General features: G+C 44.1%; 2 protein-coding genes across 3 annotated transcripts in view; both read right to left on the bottom strand.

The window, feature by feature from the left end:
• Nucleotides 1-6,071: 6,071 nt before the first annotated feature.
• On the bottom strand, nucleotides 6,072-15,519 carry ZNF622 (zinc finger protein 622). The gene is made up of 7 exons (XM_068161978.1): nucleotides 15,430-15,519; nucleotides 13,308-13,922; nucleotides 11,131-11,382; nucleotides 9,353-9,515; nucleotides 8,462-8,574; nucleotides 7,550-7,693; nucleotides 6,072-6,946 (listed from the first exon to the last, which is right to left on the bottom strand). Exons 2-7 carry the CDS (start codon nucleotides 13,918-13,920, stop codon nucleotides 6,819-6,821), a joined length of 1,413 nt encoding a protein of 470 aa, XP_068018079.1. The 5' UTR covers nucleotides 13,921-13,922; nucleotides 15,430-15,519; the 3' UTR covers nucleotides 6,072-6,818.
• Nucleotides 15,520-15,980: 461 nt separating this feature from the next.
• Nucleotides 15,981-22,548, bottom strand: part of RETREG1 (reticulophagy regulator 1) — a 65,928-nt gene continuing 59,360 nt past the window's right edge. For both annotated transcript variants that reach the window (XM_068161976.1, XM_068161977.1), the window contains 2 exons: nucleotides 21,882-22,008; nucleotides 15,981-20,333 (listed from right to left, as the gene is read on the bottom strand). In XM_068161976.1, coding sequence (XP_068018077.1) covers nucleotides 19,822-20,333; nucleotides 21,882-22,008 — 639 coding nt within the window. In that variant the 3' untranslated portion in view covers nucleotides 15,981-19,821. The remainder of the gene's footprint in view (nucleotides 20,334-21,881; nucleotides 22,009-22,548) is intronic.

Raw genomic sequence — 22,548 nt, 5'->3', positions numbered from 1 at the left:
ACAGAACTGTTTCCACCTTCTGGAAACTGAGCTATCATTAGATCTAATCTTGTGGTACTTTACCCACACTGTGACTCCTAGAAAGAAAGAAATTGCTATAGAATGGAAAGGACAGGACAATGATAAAGAAAAATAAGTTCAATGTCTGTCTTCAGCCAGATACACTCAAAGTGGAAAGTAAGTGTTCTTCTTTCAAAAAAGGCATTGCAGCATCATGGATCCAGCTGGAAAGCAGCCCAGTGGCAAAGGATCTGGGAGTGCTGCTGGATGGCCAGCCGTGTGCCCGGTGGCCAAGAAGGCCGACAGCATCCTGCCCTGTGTCAAAACCAGTGCGTGCAGCAGGAGTAGGGAAGTGATCATGCCCCTGTACTTGGCCCTGATGAGGCCACAGCCTGAGTACCCTCTTCAGTTCTAGATGTCACAGTATAGGAAAGACATTGAGGTCCTGGAAGGTGTCCAGAGAAGAGCAACAAGGCTGGTGAGGAGGTTGGTGAGGGGTTTGGAGGGCATGTCAAATGAGGAACGTCTGAGGGAACTGGGGCTGTTTAGTATGGAGTAGAGAAGGCTAAGGGAGGTCTTACTGGTCTCACTACAACTACCTGAAAGGAAGTTGTAGTGAGGCCAGTGTTGATGAGAGGAAATGGGTTTAAGTTATGCCAGGGGAGGTTTAGATTGGGCATTAGGAAAAACTTCTTTACTGAGAGAATGGCAAGGTGTTGGAACAGACTGCCCAGGGAGGAGCTGGTGTCACTAACCCTGGAGATGTTCAAGAAGCATATAGATGTGGCACTTCAGGATATAGTTTAGTGGTCATGGTAATTGAGTTAAGGTCTTTTCCACCCTTACTCTATGATTCTGTGATCTATGGGCATGAAATGCACGAGAGCTGTTGTTACACGTATCTGCAATCAACTGGAGTTTGCCAAACTGGAAGATCTACTTAAATTCTGTGTACTGACTGTGCAACACCACAGAAGCTACTGGAAGAGTTGACATGCTGGGGGAAGAAGAAAAAAAAAGGTGCACATGAGAGGGGTGGCAAATGAGAAACAAAGGAGAAAGAGAACTAGAAAAGTTGATTTTGATTAACAAGTATTCCTATCCATTGTTGGGGGTTACACTTCTGACCTGTAGTTACTGACTTTCATGAGTATAAATCTACTTTCATCTGTTTCTGGAAGAGTCTGTCCCGTCTGTCAGTCCAAAGGAATTTTCTTCTTTGATGACGACAGAAAATAGTCTCTCATAAAGACTGCAAGTATATCTGTGCTAATTTCTCCATTAAGTAACAGGTTCTGTCAAAGACATTTGAAAGCTGCCTGTGAAACTGACAAAAATTCAGTATTTTGCTAAACCAGTCGCATTACCAATTGCAAGTCCATCCTCTGAAACGTGAAAAAGTTCTCAGGGTGAACAAACACTTTCAGATTGCCTTCAGCTAGCAGCTACACTGTGTACAGAAATGCTTTCTGGGTTGTTTTCCTACTCTCAGCCATCTGTTACAATGGCATCCAGGCAGCTGAGAAATCCTTGGGTTTGTTTCGCTGATGTGTATGTGCCAATACAATAAATACAATAACAATAATAATAACAATAATAGTGATAGCTGTTGTTATTAGTTTGACAAGGACAGGCTATCATAATTCTGCAAGGGCTGCTTCTCTTATTGGAAGTCTCAAGGAAAAGACTGCCAACCACCTGTCTTATTTCCCAGCAAGGCACTTTGGTACCATGGTGATGAATGCAGACAGGATTGAACACTGATTTGCTATCAGATAAGAAATCAGAATCCTTTCAAGCAAGGAAGGAAATAATAATAAAAGTGGTCCATACCATTAAAAAATGCAAAAAAGTACAAGAATATATTTTCATTGTAGTCTGACTGTAGAGCCAAGTTAATAGTAATTCTTCTTTATCTGCCAGGACTACTTCCATAAAATTTATAGGGAGTAGAGTAGAGTAGAGTAGAGTAGAGCAGAGTAGAGCAGAGTAGAGTAGAGTAGAGTAGAGTAGAGCAGAGCAGAGTAGAGTAGAATAGAATAGAATAGAATAGAATAGAATAGAATAGAATAGAATAGAATAGAATAGAATAGACCAGGTTGGAAAGGACCTTCAGGATCATCAAGTCCAACCTATCACCCAACACTATCTAATCAACTAAACCATGCCACCAAACACCCCATCCAATCTCTTCTTAAATACCTCCAGTGATGGTGACTCCGCCACCTCCCTGGGCAACCCATTCCAATGGCCAGTCTCTCTTTCTGTGAACAATTTCTTCCTAACAACCAGCCTAAATCTCCCCTGGTGCAGCTTGAGACTGTGTCCTCTTGTTCTGGTGCTGGTTGCCTGAGAGAAGAGACCAACCCCCACCCGGCTACAACCTCCCTTCAGGTAGTTGTAGACAGGAAAAAGGTCTCACATGAGCCTCCCCTCCCCCAAGCTAAGCACAGAATCACAGAGTCACAGAATCACCAAGGTTGGAAGAGACCTCAAAGATCATCAAGTCCAACTGTCACTACAGACCCCATGACTAAACCATGGCACCAAGTGCCACGTCTAATCCCCTCTTGAACTCCTCCACCACCTCCCTGAGCAGCCCATTCCAATGGCGAACGACTCTCAGTGAAGAACTTTCTCCTCCCCTCGAGCCTAAATTTCCCCTGGTGCAGCTTGAGACTGTGTCCTCTTGTTCTGATGCTGGTTGCTTGAGAGCAGAGACCAACTCCTTCCTGGCTGCAACCACCCTTCAGGTAGTTGTGGACAGCAATAAGGTCTCCCCTGAGCCTCTTCTTCTCCAGGCTAAACAACCCCAGCTCCCTCAGCCTCTCTTCACAGGGCTTGCATTCCAAACCCCTCCCCAGCTTTGTTGCACGTTTCAGCAACTCAACATCTTTTCTAAACTGGGGGGCCCAGAACTGGACACAGGACTCAAAGTGTGGCCTAACCAGTGCTGAGTACAGGGGAACAATGACTTCCCTGCTTCTGCTGGCCATACTATTCCTGATACAGGCCAGGATGCCATTGGCCTTCTTGGCCACCTGGGCACACTGCAGGCTCATTTCAGCCTACTATTGACCAGTACCCCCAGGTCCCTCTCTGCCTGGCTGCTCTCCAGCCACTCTGACCCCAGCCTGTAGCACTGCATGGGGTTGTTGTGGCCAATGTGCAGAACCCAGCACTTAGATATGTTAAATCTCATGCTATTGGAGTCTGCCCATCTGTCCAGCCTGTCAAGGTCCCTCTGCAGAGCTCTCCTATCCTCTAACAGATCACCACCTGCCCCCAGCTTGGTGTCATCTGCAAATTTACTGATGATAGACTCAATGCCCTCATCCAGATCACCGATAAAGATATTAAAGAGCATGGGTCCCAGAACTGACCCCTGGGGGACACCACTAGTGACTGGCTGCCAGCTGGATGTGGCACCATTCACCACCACTCTCTGGGCTCAGCCCTCCAGCCAGTTCCTAACCCAGCACAGTTTACTGACACCTATTTAATCACACAAGGTGACAGACCTGAAAGGAGGTTAAATAAAACAGGCATTTTGAACCAACAGCAAGTAGAAAAGCTGTTGCAGTTCAGCTGGGAGGCTGGGGCAGGCATGCTGGACAGAGAGGCTGTCATTTCCTTTAGGATTACATAGGATTTCTGACTACTGGACTGGACCATCAGATTCAGTTTGCTATTTCTCTGACTGTGCACACAGGTCTGCTTGTAATGCAAAGGCTAATCCTTGTTTTCTCCTGGCTGAAAATCCTAGGGGCCTGACATTCAGCTAGAACCTAAATTGGGTCGTGGACAGGCTGTAGAAGTGGAGTGGGGCAGATGGAGAAACTATGTGTGAAACTAGGCAGTGGGGGAGGCAGCCGTGGCTGCATGTGCGCAGAGTTGCACAGATCGAGTGCCAGAGGGAGCACACGAGCCACCTAAACCATGTTCCTCCAGTTCCCTGAAGGAAGCCTCAACGCTTCCCACCCATATGGTGTTTGAGCTAACATTAGAAGCATTTGGTTTGTGTGAAGTACCAGCTCAGGGAAACGTAACAAGACTGCTCCTAACAAATGTGAAACTCCTTATCCACTTGCCTCCGCATGCCATCTGTCCAGTTCATCACCTGTGTGAGAGCAAGCTGGAAGCAGTTCCAGGGCAACCAGCCTAGTGAAAGTAGAGAGAAACGGGGAGGTTGTCCTCAAGAGTCCTTCCAGCAGCATTTTTGAAAACTGGCATCACAACTGGTGCCCATGCTTTCAGAAACAGTCACACTACTTACTGGAGACCAGTATTCTGTCACAGTTGCATATAGTTTGGTCAGTCAAGCACTCCTGTGTTCAGAGTAACATCAACATATCAGCTGCAATTGGCAGTGTGATTGGCCTGAAGTCCTGACCATGTTTCTCTCCTAGGCAGAAACACAATCACCTTGTAAGAGTAAAGGTGAGGTGATCTTCACTACAATACTTCCCCCCCGCCATGTGAGTCTTTCCTGGCATATTTGCCCCATTCCTTCTTTTTATCTAACTTCAGGGCTCTCAGGAAAAGTTTTCCCTTATCAAACCATTTGCTTATTACTCAGTGTTTTCAAGCACAGGTTCAGGAGAGTCAGATCTTTTATTTTCTGCTTTCAGTCCAATGAACCAAGACCCAAGCACTAGGCAACAGCCTACACTGGATTCTCCCACTGTATATGCAATGCAGGAGCCTGGGATGGAAGACCCCTAGCTCTGCAGGGTGCATTAGGGTCGCCCCATGGCTGCAGGAGTGTTTGGCCTCTCACACAAACACTCTGAGCACAAGGGGCTGTGATGTAAGCTGGATTTCAGTGAAAGCTGTAAAAGTGCAGCACAGAAGCTCTTACAATCCTGCTAAGATGGACTAAGCTGCTTTGGGGTAGCTGGCTGCAGCTCACTTTGTGGTGCTTGACTTCTGGAGACAACTCATTCCTGTGTCCCAGATAGAGGATAGGTTCCACTCCCCACCTGTACTGGCAGGGGTCTCAGCTTTCAGGAGAAAGCATTCTCCTGTAAGGCCTGCTTGAGAGACTTAATACACAGAAGACATCCTGGTTTCTTTCCTTTGTAACCACGGGGAAGACATGACAAGTTGGGAAGGAAAACCTACTTCTGTCTGCCAAGTGTACATGTAGGAGTTACAAGGTAAAAGGATCACAAAAGGAGGGCTCTTCCAGGAAACACATTTCACTTTCCAGTGGGCAGCCTGTGAGATGGTGTCAGTGGGCTTCAGATCCTTATTTATGAGACAGGAGTAGTGAAGACAGATCTATAGTCCATGTGAGTTGCTTACCTCATGTAAGTGCTTGCCTCCTCTCATGAAGGCCAGAACTGGCAAGGTCATGGAAGGTTTTAACATCTGCCTGAGGACTAACACTAGCACTGCTGCATTAGCTCTTTAACAAGCAGGTTTTCATTACACCTGCCTGTAATGGGGATCTACTGGAGAGGGTCCAACAAAGAGCTACAAGGATGATAAAGGGACTTGAACATCTATGGAAAAAGACTGAGAGAACTGGGACTGTTTAGTCTGGAGAAGGGAATCTTTTTCAAGTCTATAAATACCTGAGGGGTGGGTGCCAAGAGGAAGGGGACAGGCTCTATTCACTGGTACCCAGCAATAGAATAGAATAGAAAATAGAATGGACCAGACCAGGCTGGAAGAGATTGTCGAGAATAGGACAAGGAGTAACAGATATAAGCCAGAACACAGGAAATTCCACCTCAACATGAGGAGAAACTGCTTCACTGTAAGGGTGGTGGAGCACTGGAACAGGCCCACAGAGGTTGTGGAGTCTCCTTCTCTGGAGACATTAAAAGCCAACCTGAACACATTCCTGTGTTACCTGCCCTAAGTGATCCTGCCTTGGCAGGGAGGGTTGGACCCAATGATCTCTGGAGGTCCCTTCCAACTCCTAACGTTCTATGATTCTACAGTTTTCTTAAATGGGAAAATATGCCTCTATTCCAGCCAACACATATCTTTGGTCACTTTCCTTCAGCAAGATCATCTGAAAAACCAGTACCCAATGGGAAGAACAAAAGCTCACACAAATAGTAACTTCAGAATTTTAATCAGGAAATCTGTAACAAATTATCAGGAATTTTGACTGACATTCATGTAAATGTTATGGTAATTTTGAGCAGTTTATAGATAATGGAAATTGATTAAATTCAACATACACTGGAAATCGTTCATCCAGCCCTGAGCTGAAGCATTTAGCAAGTACAGTCAACTTCTGGGGACAGTATTAATCCTGAAGTTGTGTTTTCCATCAGAGCATGTTTTCAAATAGTTATCACTTAACCTTTCCAGAATCTCTCTCATATTTTCACCTCAACAGTGCCAGCTACAATCTAAACCACCTCACTTACTTTTATCTGGCCACACAAGTGAAAACTTTCAGTACACTCCATCTGAAGCTCTCAGATTTCTCTTGGCCTCAACCATTTTGCAGAATTGGGAAGTGACAATGTTCAGACAAATTACAATGTCAACCCTCCCACAGATACAGATCACACAAAGATGGGCAGCAGGATTATGCATACCTCTCTGTTACTCACAGCCATGACTACATGACTACTTTGCCACACATTCCATTTCAGGTATTTTTTAAGTTAGGACAACCATTATTTCATTGGAGGAGACAAGCTCCCTGCTCTTCTTCCCAAAGACAGGAAAGCACACCAGCATACGTATCTTCATTTGACAGGTAACAAGTCCATTTTAATAATAGAATCCTCAGCCCAGAAACCATTAAATCCTCCTTCCCAAAACCAGCTGCACGCAACTTTCTTGGGAACTCAAAATCTGACTTGTGCTCGGAAATGCATCTGCTTTGTAGCATTGTTACTCATTCCTGTCTTGAGCATCCACTTTGACTTCATCCTCTGCAGGTACTGCATATCACGCTGCTGAGCAAAGGCTGCTCCTTCAGAGAGAGACGGGGGAGAGAAAGAGGCATAAATGTCTGTAGGGTTACTTACTACTTATAAGCAAACCAGTTTATCTGTCCGCTCACATCAACAGTTAGCTGTGTATTTTCCTTCCCATACTGCCGCACTTTTCACTCTGCTCTTGGGAAAGGCAAATTACCCTCTATGAACACCCATAACTGATTAAAGGAAAAGACTGTTTTGCATGCAGCATTTTTATTTTCAAAGTGGATATAGATCATTGCTCCCCAACTGAAAAAGTATTCCACCTGTCAGAGAATGATCTATGTTACCTCATTAAATAGCAAAATAGTTTTGACAGGTAAAGATTATTATCCTAGAAACCAACTTCTTAAGAAGTCACCAAATATCACATGCCTGCTAATGAACTGAAAAGCTTACACAGAAGCTACAATGGATTTTAGACACAAATGACTTCCTGTAACTTCTTCTTGGATGTCAGGAAAGAAAGGGAACTCAGCAGAAGCCAAACTGCTGCACAAAGCCCCATGAATGCCAAATGAACTTGACCAATTTAACTGTAGAGTGATGACATCCTAGAACCTCCTCCCCTGCAAAAACCTCACATTGTCACTTACCTGTTTGACTCGTCCATCCCAAAGCTCTGTACTGCTGCAACACCCGACCCACTGCTTTCTTATTTTTTGCAACAGCCACTGTTCTTGACAGACCAAAGCGTTGCTTGTAGTATCTCATTAAAGACCGGTGACCCACCCTTGCACCTGTTCAAAGGAGGCAGTAGTTTGCTGTGCGTTATGCAGTAGCTTCTGAAATGAAGTAGTTGAATTTATTGTGAAAACTGTGGAAAATCCCTATGTTGAGGCATGCTTTTAAAAAGCCCAGAACCTTAAAGTCTTTCACAAAAAATCTATCACAAATTCAATGTAATTCCTTCAAGAGCTGCTGAACTGCACTCTACCTTGAAGAAAAAAATGGGTAAAGAGTGCTCTTGTCCAAGAGTGCCTTAGCTTAGCTAACACTCAAAAGGTTATGAGAAATAAGTTTAGTTAGGGGAATGAACAGAAAGAGAAGTAAATGAACAAACAAAAAAAGAAGCAAGAATGCCAAGAGCTATACACAGCAAGAAAAAAATTGTTTAAATAATTCTATTGAACTAGTGTACCAAATTACTTATCAATTGCCCCTCTGAAAAAAAAAACCTAGGCTAAAAGAAATTATAACCTCTCCAAGTTGCACTAAAACAAGACATGGAAACTCATGAAGCTTATCATGTAAGTCACATGTTAATGAAGAGAGAAAGTGGACGAAGGAACCACCTGCCCAGTCAACATAGACATTAATGCTAAAGAGGTTGAACTGCTTGGAAGTGATAACAGAAGGTGAGAACAAAACCCCAAAGACACTGAGATGAAAGTTACCTTCTCCCTTGCCAAAGGAAAACACTTACCACAATGACCTATGCTGCAGGCAATGGCTGCTGCTATGAGAAATACAGAGAAAGTATGTCAGTACACAAATTTTATGCCTACCTGAAGGAAGGATCAGCTCCATGGTGTCATCATCATAATCTAAATCTCTCTCTGCTGGGCGGTCTCCAGGCATGTCCGCACCTTCCCCATCCTTGTGATCAGGGTAACTGCTCCTGTAGAAAATTAGCAGTACATGGCTAGTCAGACAGATTACACAAACAAACTGCTACAGCAAGCCTGAAACGTTTTCACTCTTCACTTACCTCGCTGTGAGACTTTTCCCTAGTACCACCCTGTCCTGAACAGAGGCTGAAGATAAGGACCACTCTTCCTCCACCTGGTTCTACAACTCAGCATAGTTCTGCTGCTGCACATGTAACAGTGACTTAGGATGAGATGCCTCCACTGTGCAGTCCACCAACTTTGCACAGCTACTGAATGAGCACTCCCAGAACATCCACTAAATCCACCTTGTCATCACAATAGGAGGCATTTCTGAGCAAAATTAACACAGCCTAGGATACATTAGAGGAAGTTCAACAAGAGACTTCCAAATCACAGCAGTCCTGTTTAACTCCAGCTACTGAGAATGGATACTGAAAATAGCTAGCTACTGAAAATCTACAGTAGGTACTAACACCACAATCTGCCTGAAAGGTAACAGAAAAGACAGTTATGCCCTTGTATGGTCTTTGCTGGTACACTGACATTGCAACTAATAAGCAAACACACAAGACAGAATTTTCATGTATGACTGGTATTAGTGGTCACAGGAGAGGACAACCAATCACACTCTTATGCTTACCTAGAACAGTGGTGTACCAGCTACGGAAAATTAGCAACAGAACCAGAAACAGGACCGTATTACAGGAATGAGTAATAGTTTCTTGTGTGATATCCAACTGCCCTTTTGGCTGCCCCCATCTGTGTTACAAAGAAAAACATCTTCACCTAAAATCATAGAAGTCTGCAAATTCCAGGGCAGCATCCCCATCTGTGAAGAGTTTGCAGTGGCTTTTATCATTCATGTGAGCCTGTACTGCTTCTGTAGAGTAGAAGGATTTCCCTTTTTCATTGCACCAGATGCAGATCTTCCCAACGCCAACTTTTTCTCCTGCAGAAAACATTGACAATTCTATTGGTCTGAACAGAGTCTCCTTAGTCAGTAAGTAACATTTCTGTGATGTAGTCTTCCCAGCCTGCAGGCAGAGACACTGAGAAAGAGCCTGGAGCCCTGCATTCTCAGAAAAGTCCTGCTGTTCCTATGCCTTGACCATATGGCTCCATCATATGGCAAGGTATGGATCGTTATATATTCCCAGGGGAAAAAAGATAATATTTTCAGTAAGTTTTTCTGATACTCCAAAATTATTTTATTATTAATATTATTCTTAGACTTTGAAGATACTTTTTTACTTTTTTTAGCTTTTGGCTCTCTTACAAATATTGTAAACCAATGAGGTAAGTATTTGTGCCTCATTAGTAGGACAACACATTTCATAGGCTTGGTTTTAGCAGTTGAGTTTGGTTCTAAGTTTTATGTTAGCTGAACAGTTTTCTCAACATTAGAAAACTATGCAAGACCTACATTGTACATGACCACACATTTGCTCAGTGTGGTTTTTTCTTCTGCTTGCCATGAAAGACTGAGCAAGCTAATGAACTAGACAGCCACAGTATCACAGTATCGCTTAGGTTGGAAAGGACCTCGAGGATCATCGAGTCCAACCTATCAACACAGACCCCATGACTAGACCATGGCACCAAGTGCCACGTCCAATCTCCTCTTGAACGCCTCCAGGGTCGATGACTCAACCACCTCCCTGGGCAACCCGTTCCAATGATGAATGACTCGCTCGGTGAAGAACTTCCTCCTCACCTCCAGTCTAAACCTCCCCTGGCACAGCTTGAGACTGTGTCCCCTTGTTCTGGTGCTGGTTGCCTGGGAGAAGAGGCCAACCCCTTCCTGGCTACAACCACCTTTCAGGTAGTTGTAGAGGGCAAAGAGGTCACCCCTGAGCCTCCTCTTCTCCAGGCTAAACAACCCCAGCTCCCTCAGCCTCTCCTCACAGGGCTTGTGTTCAAGGCCTCTCCCCAGCCTTGTTGCCCTTCTCTGGACACGCTCAAGTGTTTTGATGTCCTTCTTAAACTGAGGGGCCCAGAACTGGACACAGGACTCAAGGTGCGGCCTAACCAAAGCAGAGTACAGGGGCACTATGACCTCCCTGCTCCTGCTGGCCACACTATTCCTAATGCAGGCCAGGATGCCATTGGCCCTCCTGGCCACCTGGGCACACTGCTGGCTCATATTCAGGTGGCTGTCAATCAGCACCCCCAGGTCCCTCTCTGTTTGGGAGCTCTCCAGCCACTCCAACCCCAGCCTGTAGCTCTGCATGGGATTGCCGTAGCCAAAGTGCAGCCCCTGGCACTTGGACTTATTGAATGCCATCCCACTGGACTCTGCCCATCTGTCCAGTTGGTCAAGGTCCCTCTGCAGAGCCTTTCTACCCTCTAACTGACTAACATCTGCCCCCAACTTTGTGTCATCTGCAAACTTGCTGATGACTGACTCTACCCCTTCATCCAGATCACCGATGATCAGCCATTAGATTTCACGTTACAAAATCTAAACCAAACACAAAACATTTAAAGTCGTATCTAAGAAAAATAAGCCACAGCATTGTATAATTGTCCTGATCAAAAAAATTGCAGAACATTTACAGGCATACCCAGGTACTTGATTAGTCCTCTGAGATCCACAAGGTACTCTATGTCTGGAATGAAGAAACTGTGAGCTTTTGTCATATGGGCCACATTTTTCGTGAGAGATCTTGAATGGTGGGGACAGAACAAGCAGTCCGTGACCGGTATGGCCCCAAGAGCAAGAGCACTTTCAGTTTCTGCTTCCTCCTCCTCTTCTCCCACACTTTGCATCTCTTCTTCAGAGCCAATGTCTTCATCAGAATCCACATCCTCCCAGTCTTTCAAAGAAAGATGAAAAAACACATTTATTTGTGATTACTTCTTCCAAGCAAAGCAAATCCCAATTAGGTCAGAAAAAGTTATCATAGAAAATTAATGCATTTTCCATCCTTACAGCTGAATGTCACATGGTCACACACAGGTGCAAGAATATACCACTGACAGGGTAATACATTTCTTCATAAGATGCACAGCAAAGCTCAAGTCTGCTTGTAAAAACATTGGCAGATCTGATCTTTTATTCTCTATTCTCTCAACTATTAACACCTTACTGCTGTTTCAAAGCCCTGAATGTAATTCAGTAGAGCACAGGAACACAGGCACAGCTCGTCAAAAACCATACAACTATGTCAGAACCACAAAAATACTCATTTCCAGCACTGACTCAACAGTGAGGGGAAAAAACACTCTTGGTCACACACACATCTTGACCTAAACAGGGAGGATCAAAGCCAGCTGTCACAGATGTACTATGTTACATGTTAGTATACATCAAGATATACTAACAATTTAGCACATTTACAAGATTACTGTGGAGCCCATTAATGGATAAATGACCCAGCAATCTGATATTACTTCTAGAAGGGATCTAGAAATCTTAGTAAGTTCAGATCTGGGGCAGTAGCATTTTCCAATACTCTCTTTCTACTGGCCCCTTTCCAACTGCCATACACAGAGTTTGAGAAGAGGGAACATGGTGCTCCCCAGTGTTGTAGGCTGTTAACTACAGGCCTTTGCTATAGCATACAGTTTAAGAATTTTGAACAGATACAGGCTGGGCAGTGACCGGCTTGAGAGCAGCCCTAAAGAAAGGGACTTGGGGCTGCTGGTGGATGAGAAGCTCAACATCAGCCACCAGTGTGCACTTGCAGCCCAGAAAGCCAGTCACAACCTGGGCTGCATCAAAAGCAGCATAGCCAGCAGCAGGTCAAGGGAGGTGATTCTCCCCCTCTACTCTGCCCTGGTGAGATTCCACCTGGAGTACTGTGTCCAGTTCTGGAGCCCCTGTTACAAGAAAGATACGGACATGCTGGAACGTGTCCAGAGAAGGGCCACGAAGACCATCAGAGGGCTGGAGCAGCTCTCCTACGGAGACAGACTGAGTTGGGGCTATTTAGTCTGGAGAGGAGAAGGCTCTGACGAGACCTTATTGTGGCCTTCCAGTATCTGAAGAGGGCCGACAAGAAAGCTGGGGAGGGACATTTTAGGATGTCAGATGATGACTCAACTAGGGAGAATGGAGCAAAAATAGAAATAGTTAGATTCAGATTGGATGTGAATAAGAAATTCTTCACCATCTCCCTGGGCAACCTGCTCCAGTGTCTTACCATCCTCATGGTGGAAGCTTCATCCCTGGAGGTTTTTAAAGCCAGGCTGGACATGGCTCTGAGCAACCTGATCTAGTGTGAAGTATCCCTGCCCATGGAAGCAGGGTTGGAATCCTTGAGGTCCCTTCCAACCTTAACAACTCTATGACACTATGTGTTACAGGGCACAAAGGTTTCACTAGTGACACTGGTATAGTGTGGTTCCACTTCATCCCTACATGTCTCCTTGCTGCAGTTCAGTCACCCCATGCAACTGCTCCCATAGATGCATTTGGAGCTGCACTGTAAAGTGCAACACTGAGAGCATCCAGGTTACTTCTGATGTAATTTTCTGTGGGAAATAGTGCTCATATTTGTGGCTATTTATACTCAACCTTCGCAAGCATTAATATCTTGTGCACTTCCAACACTAAGAATCCCTCACTGCCATGGGCCAATCTCAACTTCTTTGTTAAGCTGAAAATGTAATTAACAGGAATACCTTTTATGATGGAAAATGCTGTACTACTACAGAAGCAGAAAGAGGATTTTACACAAACCTAACCACTACATAGTTTATCCCAAGCTCTCTCTCATTGGTATGTTTATAGCCTTACCTTCATCCATATCATCATCATCATCTTCCTCTGTCTGCTGTTGGGCCAGCTTCTTTGCTTGCTGTTCAAACCACCGGAGCCGTGGAGGTTTTCCTGATCGGTCTTTACCCTGTGATAAGCTGGCATTTCCCATAGAAACTGGAGAGCTGCTTCCATTGCTAGGAGGTAAAGTTGTCTTCTTGGGAGATGAAGATGGCTGAGCTCTAATGGCTTGTTGAATAGCTGTGTTCATTTCATCTTTGTTTACACTCTCCAGGGCCAGCCCCTTTTCCAAGTTCTTTTCATTTAGTACTTTCACTTTCTTGCTGACAGCTTGAACAGCTTTCTTCTCCAATTCCAGGTGCTTCTTGGACTTCAAGTGATTCTCATAAGCATTGAAGGTGGAGAATCTCTTGCTACAAACTGTGCAGTAAGTGGCGGTGATTTTGTTCTGCTCTTCTGCTACTGCTCTCTGAGCTAGGACTCTCTCTTGAAAATTCTCAGCGGTGACAGGAGGCATGTCAGCAACCTTACGCTTCAGGTTGTACCTGTGCCAGTCAGTTTTGTAATGGGCACGCTGAATGTCAGCATCTTTGAAAGCCACATGGCAAGTGATACACGTGTAGGTTGCCATCACTAGGGAATGGAAGAAAACCCCCACATTTATAAACAGGACCTACAAAATACCCCAAACCCAACATCCTGACAGCACCATATGTAAGACAACAACAGAAATACAGTTCTCCTACAGATTTATGTTTATTACACACCAGCACTAGCAAACAGCATGCTTATATACTGGGAGCAAAACAATTTGGTGACTGAGTGATCAGACATTACTCACACCACAGCAGCACCAGAGTAGAATAGAATAGAATAGAATTAACCAGGTTGGAAAAGACCTTCGAGATCAAGTCCAACCTATCACCCAACACCATCTAATCAACTAAACCATGGCACCAAACACCCCATCCAGTTTCTTCTTAAATACCTCCAGTGATGGTGACTCCACCACCTCCCTGGGCAGCCCATTCCAATGGCAAATCACTCTTTCACTGAAGAATTTCTTCCTAACATCCAGCCTAAACCTCCCCTGGCACAGCTTGAGACTGTGTCCTCTTGTTCTGGTGCTGGTTGTCTGGGAGAAGAGACCAATCCCCACCTGGCCACAACCTCCCTTCAGGGAGTTGGAGAGAGCAATGAGGTCTCCCCTGAGCCTGCTCTTCTCCAGGCTAAGCAACCCCAGCTCCCTCAGCCTCTCTTTATTAGAATAAACCAAACCAGGTTGGAAAAGACCTTCAAGCTCATCGTGTCCAACCCATCAACCAATCCAACCCACCCAAAGAGCTAACCCATGCCAGCTCTGAGCCCAACACAGGGCTATGCTATTTTATTTAAAATGCTGTAAGCATCCATGCAGTGTAACAGATGCTCCTGTTAGAGGGAAAATGTATTCTCTGCCAATCGAGGGCTCCTGATTGCTCTCTGAAGCATTTTCCTCTCACCTACACAGCTCACCGTCCCTCTCCTAGCCTAAGAAAACATTGTGTTGCCATAAGCCAACTGATCACAGGATCAGAACGTTATGGGTTGGAAGGGACCGCAAAAGAGGTCCTTCCGTCCCCCACAAAGCCCAAGCACCCTGCTAGAGCAGAAACACCTAGAGAAGGTCACACAGCGATGCGTCCAGGCAGCTCTTGATACATCCCCAGAGAAGAAGACTCCCCAGTCTCTCTGGGCAGCTTGCTCCAGTATTCTGCCACCCTCACAGTTATCTTCGTGTGGAACCTCCCATGCGCCAGCTCGCACCCGCTGCCCTTTGTCCTGTCATTTGAAATCACTGAGGCAGAGGGGAGGCAAGCCTCTCTTGACCTACTAGCCACATCTCTTCAAACACACCCCAGGATGCCGTTGGCACTGGTAAGACAGGACGCGGGCAGAACCGCCAGCTTCCAGCCCGCCGCCATACGTGCCTCAGACAGGACTCACGCGGAGCCTCCGCCCCGAGGGAAGGCAACCGACACCCGCAGGCCATGCGGCCTTCCTGCCCCGGCTCGGGGCCGGACCTCACCCTCCCGGCAGAGCAAAGTCCCCCCAGGCCGGTCCGAGCACCGCCCTGCGCGGGAGCCCGCGGGACACCTACCTGACGCCCGTCAGTCCCTCGGCGACTCCTGCCACCGCTAGCGCAGCGCAGAGGCACGCACGAGCAGGAAGCCGCCGCGCGGCGCCAGGCAGGAAGGGAAGGGGGAACACAGGAAGGGGAGGGAGGAACACGGAATTCCCCTTCCGGCAAGGAAGCCCTGCCCGCCGCTTCCTTTGGCGCCCCCAGGCGGCGCGGAGGTTTCATACCCCTCCCGCACCGAAAGACGGGGCACGGCGCTACTGGGCCTGCGGTGGTGGCACAGAGGTAGCACTGGAGCTGGGTCCTCTGGCGCCCCCGCCTTGTGTCTCCCTGGAAACCACCCCTCCGCTGGACCGGGCAGTCGCCGTGCTGTGCCTGGAACATTATCTAACGTTGTCAGGTTCATGGCCGAGAGCCCAGATCAGCGAAATTGTTGGGCGGAAGCACAGGTCTGACAGTTAAGGAAGGAAATAACCAAAGGAACATCAGAAACTCGCTAAAGCAGTTTGGTTTTCATGTTACGAGGGTTTTTTTTCCCGACTTCGGGAACAAGCATACCATTGGATACGATGAAAGATAAAAACTAACACATTTATTAAATGGCTTTACAAACAATATAATAATTCCATGTTTACAAAATAGTAGTCAGGCTAGGTAAAGTGCTGCGAAATACTTCAGAGACAGACATTTTGTAATTGTCCAGTTTCTGGTTAGCCGGCTGGTGCTGTTCCAGACTGCACTGCTCATGTGCTGAGAACAGACACGGAGGCTGCAGGGAATTTGTTCAGGAGGCTTATACAGTCTGGATAAAGTGCAAAATGAACAAAGAAACAGTAAAACAAGTGTTTCTTCAGATGCTACTGCGTTCCATTCAAATTATTTTTCATCCTCTGCATAGAATAACTTTTTCCCGTGAACAAACTGAAGCGTAAGGAGGTGTGCAGTACAGACACATGAAAAGCCCTGTGTGCTTTACATAGGGGCTTTTACACTGGACTTGACACAGGTAAGGCCAGTGGTCAAATGGCGAGCACTCCATCTCTCAAATATAGCAATGCAAGGAGAAATCTTCCAAGGGCAAAGGATGGAACTGCATCCCACAGGCTCTGTCCTGACACACATTGTTTTCTCTGGCAGGGATGTGTGAAGGGTGAGCACTTCCAACCACACTACTGCAAATACACATTTGCAAGTTACTACCAGGTAAGAGCACACCAGATAATGCAAGCAGTACTGATCCCATGGCATGATCATACTCTCTGTTACCTCCTGGCATTTGCTCACACATCCATACTCAGATCTATGCCCTCCATGCTGCCTGCACTGCCTTCTGAATAGAAACTGCAAGCAAACAGGCTTTTCACACGTAAATACATGTTTCAAAGCTACGTGCTACCTCATACTTGCTTGCCTTTCTTCCTGCCTGGGTATTCACAGCTTTGGAAGATGGGGAGGTGATGACAGTGCTTGGTAGGAATGATGCTGTGGACCACTGTGACAGGAATTTTTAGGTAACTGCTATTGTATGGCTGCTGCTAGAATACAACAAAACGGATTCTTGAGGGACTTCCAACTAAAGGCAGTGTGGAAAGGATCTCATAATGGAGAAGAACATTTTGTGTTTTGCTGTCGAAACTGCTCCAGTGGAATGTGTCACGTCTGAGCAAGGTGTTCCTTACACGTTTGGGAAGGAAGAGGTAATTCCCTGCAGAAAATTAGGTATCTTTCCACTACCTGAGGAAGAATAATAAATGCTACACAATTACCTTATTTCTATTACACAGTATTTAGGGGCTTAAATGTAGTTAACTACCACCGGAACAGAAAAATAGAATTCTAAATTGCCTAAATAAGCAATTATGCCCCTAAGCTTTAATGATGTACTTGTTCAAGTTTTGCTTTGTTTTAATTTCTGGGGAAAACCACAGAAAGGACTCATACTGGAGAAAAATCAATCTATTTTTCTATCTTGCAACCAGAAAATGGATCATTTACAAAAAGTCTGAGAAACCCCTCCAGCTCCTTTTCCTCCTTGACCTACTCTGTTTATTCTAGATGAGTGCCCCTGCATTATGTACTTTTACAACCACAAGTGTTCTTTATGTTGTTATAATGCAACCATTGACAACCAGCTACTCCATCCCATTAATCTGCTTCAGAAAAGCCTGTGAAGGACTACTCCCTTCCTCCCTCTTCTCCCTGTACCATAGCCTGGCACCTCCCCTCCTGGCACCAGTGTTCCTGTACAATAAAGCACACGTATGTTTGTGTGTCTTACAAAGTTTCATCAGCAACTTGGAATTTGAACTCTTTTAACTGTATAAATTGTCCTAAACATGCAGCAAGGAGATGAGGCTTTTAAATCATCTGAGAAATTTAAGTGGCCTTTAAACTTACAAATTTCCCAGCAAAAACTCCTTGTTTTGTTTCTGATTTGTTTGTTTTTGTTTTGTATAGGGTTTGTTGGGGCTTTTTGGTTGTGGGGTTTGGGGCTGGGGGGGTATTTGTTTATTAGTTTTGTTATTGTTTGTTTGTGGTTTAGGTTTTTTTTTGGGTTTTTTTAGGTTGCTTTGTTTGTTTGTTGGTTTGTTTGTTTAGTTTTAATGGGAAAGAGAGGCTGGGGGAAGCTCAAAAGGAAACTTAACAACCAGTGCTGTGGGGAAGTCACGTGGCCATAGTCTTCTAATAATTTCCAGAAACTTTGTGTTGGGATGTTAGGATTTTAAAAACTGCATCTTGTGGGATTTATATCCAGCATCCACTTACTTCATAATGAATTTAATAATGAAGGCACAGGCCCACTTTTGTACTGGTAAAGGAGAGCAAACACAGTCAATACGCATTACTGACACAAAAGCACAAGCAACAATAAAGCCAATGTCAAAACTTCTCAGCGTCTTTCTTTTTGCTGCCCTCTTTTTGTCCACCTGCCTATTTTTTTCATCTCACACCCAAAAATAAATTAAAATAGAGTTAACTTTACAGACAGGTTTACCCACACATATATGTTAGTGCAAGATTTTTATAATCTGATGCTGTTCTTTCTTGGGGTCCTAGATGACAGTATTCACCTCTTCAAATGCCAGCAAATGGAAACTCAATTGAGCAGTAACAGCAGCTGACATGGTCCCTCGCCTTTCTTATGGTTTACATCACATTAAAAAGCCCTAGCGTTACTTCTTCCTGTTTCTTTGATTACTATTGCTTGGTATTGCAATTCAGTTCTGCCAGAGGTGAACAAAAAAGCCCTAGAAAAAGTAAAACAAGTTACCTGCTTATGATCCCATGCCACTCGCTCAGCATGTGTGGAGTTTCAACTGGCAAATAATTTGAACAAGGTTTTTTTTTTTGCTTGTTTCAAATTACATGCCAAGAAGAAGATTCTGAATGTCTTCTACTACAGATGACCTCACTGAATACTTTCAAGTATCTTAAAATACTCAGCTGGCAATAGAACTTTTGTTGCAAGTGATGGCAGCCGTCCTGGGGGGGAAAAAAACCAAAACAACAAAACCCACAGAATCCTGAATTTAGGAAGTGGCACCTAAAAAAAAAGGTTGTATTTTTTTTTGTCTTTCTACCTCTAACTTCTATTCCAAACAGCAACTACCTTCACCTGCTCCCAAAAAGGTTTTTCAATTTCTGTGATAGAACTCTACAAAAATGTGTTGGATGGCTTTACATAGGTAATACTGCCAAGGACCAGACTCAAGGAACACAGCAGGTGGTCAGTCAAGTAGCATGCCACTTTACAACTCTACAAATCTAAAACAGGAAAGAACTTGGAAATGCATCACCATATCCAAAATAGTTCAGTGGTTTTAAATATGAAATCAATTTTGCTATAGTGTTGCACACATATTTAAACTATAGTTGTGTTGGTCAGAGTGTTTCATATATAGTAGATGGACTATACATAATGCTAACTGCAGGGGTTCATAATTTTCTGTGTAATTGAAGGAAGTGAGATTCAGTTAATCTCACTGCAGTCCTCTGAATACTTAACCTCACTCTGCGAATCATTAATTGTATCACATGGCTGGCAAACAAGAGTAAATAAACTGCCCATGCTGAAAATTTGGCTCAGGACCCCAAAATACATCGTTGGCAAAAAGTTAAGAAAAGCCCTCTCCCCCAACTCTTTTGAACAACTGAACTCCAACACTCATCTGCAATCAAACAGTGGATAGATAATTAATTTCCATGCTACTACATTGAGGTATAACTACCAGAAACATTAACCTATCAGTATCAGCTGATATTTATCCAGTTAATTCACTCTGCGTAAGGGAAATGATTACAACACATCTAAGGGGATAGTTAAAGCTTACAGCTCAGAATTTTCTTGTTTTTTTTGCATTTGATTTTTTTTGATGTTTAATTTCTTCTATGTAACCAGCTACAATTTCCAGGTTAATGGCTTCCAAGCAGATTTGAAAGAAAGCCTGAAGACTTTTTCTTTTCCTGGGATTCTGTTTGTTGGCCTTGTGAAAGTCCCAATTCTTTCTCAATCTGCTCAAGCTCAGACTGGTCAAGCAGTTCAAAATCATCAGCTTCCTCTGTGTCTGTCTCCTCACTCAAACTGGGCACTGCATGTGAGGGAGCTTGCTGTGTGGACTGCAACTGGTCTTTGATGGCAGCAGACACTGCAGCTGCGATGACATCCCCAGCAATTCCACTCATTAAGTTAAAGGTTTGGTCACCGGTCAAAGGCAAGGAAAGCCCTGCAGTAGATGGTCTCTCTTTACTCTGTCTGGAAGCATGATCCACCTTGAGATACGTTTGTTCTTTTCTTTGTTTTTTCTGGATAGGCATACTGATGCTTGAGTCATCATCATCATTGGTTCCAGCACCATTTTCTAAAGAAGGAAATTCTGAAAGATCTCTAGTGAAAGCTTCTTCATGATCACTAGGTCGGTCGAAATCTATTACAGGGTTAACAGAAAGAAACCATTAGCAAACATGAAAGGCTTCCCAAAATAAGCAACAAAATGTAAAAATGCAGTTAGTAAGTGTTCCTTTGAATGCATTTATTAATCCATTGACTAGTAGCCTTCTGTAGTCTCAGTGCAGAGGAGCTTTGTGTTACATCTAAAATAAAATGATTTTGAGGTCATAAATCTAGTATCACAAATCACCTGGTATTAGCCTAACTCAGACAATTGTTTGAGGGAAGTCTTTTTTAAAATAGTATCATCTGTGTATGAAACAACCCTTGCAGATCTTTAGCACAGGTAGTTTGAAATATACCAGCCATAGAAGTCTGAAAAATTTGTAATTGATAATATTTATAATTTTCAATATCCGCTCACCCTCATGATACAAAGGCTGTCCAGGGAGGTCTCTGAATCTCTACCACTGCAAATGCTCAAAGTTTAAATGGCCACAGCCCTGAGCAACTTGGTAAGTTGAACTGGCTTTGAATAGGAGGTTAGATGAGATGAAAGGTACTGGCTCATTCCATCTTAGGATTCTGTTTAGCCTGGAGAAGAGGAGGCTCAGGGGTGACCTCATTGCCCTCTACAACTACCTGAAAGGTGGTTGTAGCCAGGAAGGGGTTGGCCTCTTCTCCCAGGCAACCACCACTAGAACAAGGGGACACAGTCTCAAGTTGCGCCAGGGGAGGTTTAGACTTGAGGCGAGGAGGAAGTTCTTCACCGAGCGAGTCATTCGTCATTGGAATGTGCTGCCCAGGGAGGTGGTGGAGTCACCGTCCCTGGAGGCATTCAAGAGGGGATTGGATGTGGCACTTGGTGCCATGGTCTAGTCATGGGGGCTGTGGTGACAGGTTGGACTCGATGATCCTTGAGGTCTCTTCCAACCTTAGTTTTACTGTGATACTGTGATACTATGCTATTTATTTGAAATATCAACAAAGTAATTTAAAATATTAACCTGGACTGTCTAATGTCATTAAGTAATAGCACCCTACCTGTCATCTTCAGTTAACTTTTTCTAGAAAAAGAGAAATGCAGGATGAGCAGAACAATAAATCCCTAGATAGGATTACACCAAACTACTGTTGTCCTTAATCTTTATTCAGGCAAAATGATAGCTGAAAACTGCCTGTAAAATGTAAGAACTTAAAGATCTGCTCAAGATCAAGATGTGTGCTTGAGAATCTTCTTCTAGTCTTAGTCTTCACATCTAAATTAGGCTCATTGCTGTCTTGTCTTCATTAGCATTCTAGCACCAAAACCTAGTAATACTTAATTGGCTGTTTAGTAATTAAAAATCCACTTTTTGTTCCTCAGCTTTTATTTGTATAGCTTACCTACAAAAGCATTGGTAATAACATAGCAGGTTTACTTGCTTAAAAGGTCAGATGGAAGAGAGCTTCTACATTTGGCAGGAGAAAAACCAAACCAAACCCAACCCAACCCAAAACCCTTCTGTCCTCAAAATCTCTAATAATTTACAGGTAACTTACATTACTGCAATTCATTGATGAAATAGATGAAACCATTACATACCATCAGATGTGTCTGTCTGTGGAGAATACCCCTCAGATAAATTAAAGGTCCCATTATCGGTCCAAGATACTTCCGATACGTCTGTGTCAGACACTGACAGCTCTTTGGCAACAACTGTAGGACTAACCTACACATAAAATAGTCCCATACATGGTATTCTTATATTAGAAAGAAAAAAAATCGCTACAGGAAACAAATGCTTAGACACTTTAAAAGAAGCCTCTTGCATGCCACAGCAATGTAAGTCACCTCTGCAATTATCTTAATTGAAGAAACATGAAAATAATAGGAGTATACAATACTTAGAAGAACACCACAGAAGCAGAGAATATTCCAGTTATTTATACAGAAAGTAGTATCCTACTGTAAAGAAAGCCTGCAAATGCAAAATAAATGTAAATAAATTCATAAAGTTGGATCAAAATCCAGGCCATTATGTACAAGGGTCAAAACTGGCTAATTAAAAACAATCATTATCCTTTACAAATGTATCCAGCATTCAATCGTGTCAGCTACAAATGTATATCCCGTAGGATATGAATGCTAAATTACAATTATACTATTATAATTGCAATATTTTTTTTCAGAATACAAAAACATCTTCAAAGTAATCAGTCAGAGTCAGCCTCTATACATTACTGATCTCATGCTGTGTAAGAATTCCTGT

Source organism: Melanerpes formicivorus, unplaced genomic scaffold (assembly GCF_026170545.1).
Source record: "Melanerpes formicivorus ecotype bairdi unplaced genomic scaffold, bMelFor1.0.p_v2 SCAF_61, whole genome shotgun sequence".
Taxonomy (NCBI): Eukaryota; Metazoa; Chordata; class Aves; order Piciformes; family Picidae; genus Melanerpes; species Melanerpes formicivorus.
The sequence above is the reverse complement of the archived record's forward strand: the minus strand, read 5'-3'. Positions and strand labels throughout refer to the sequence as shown.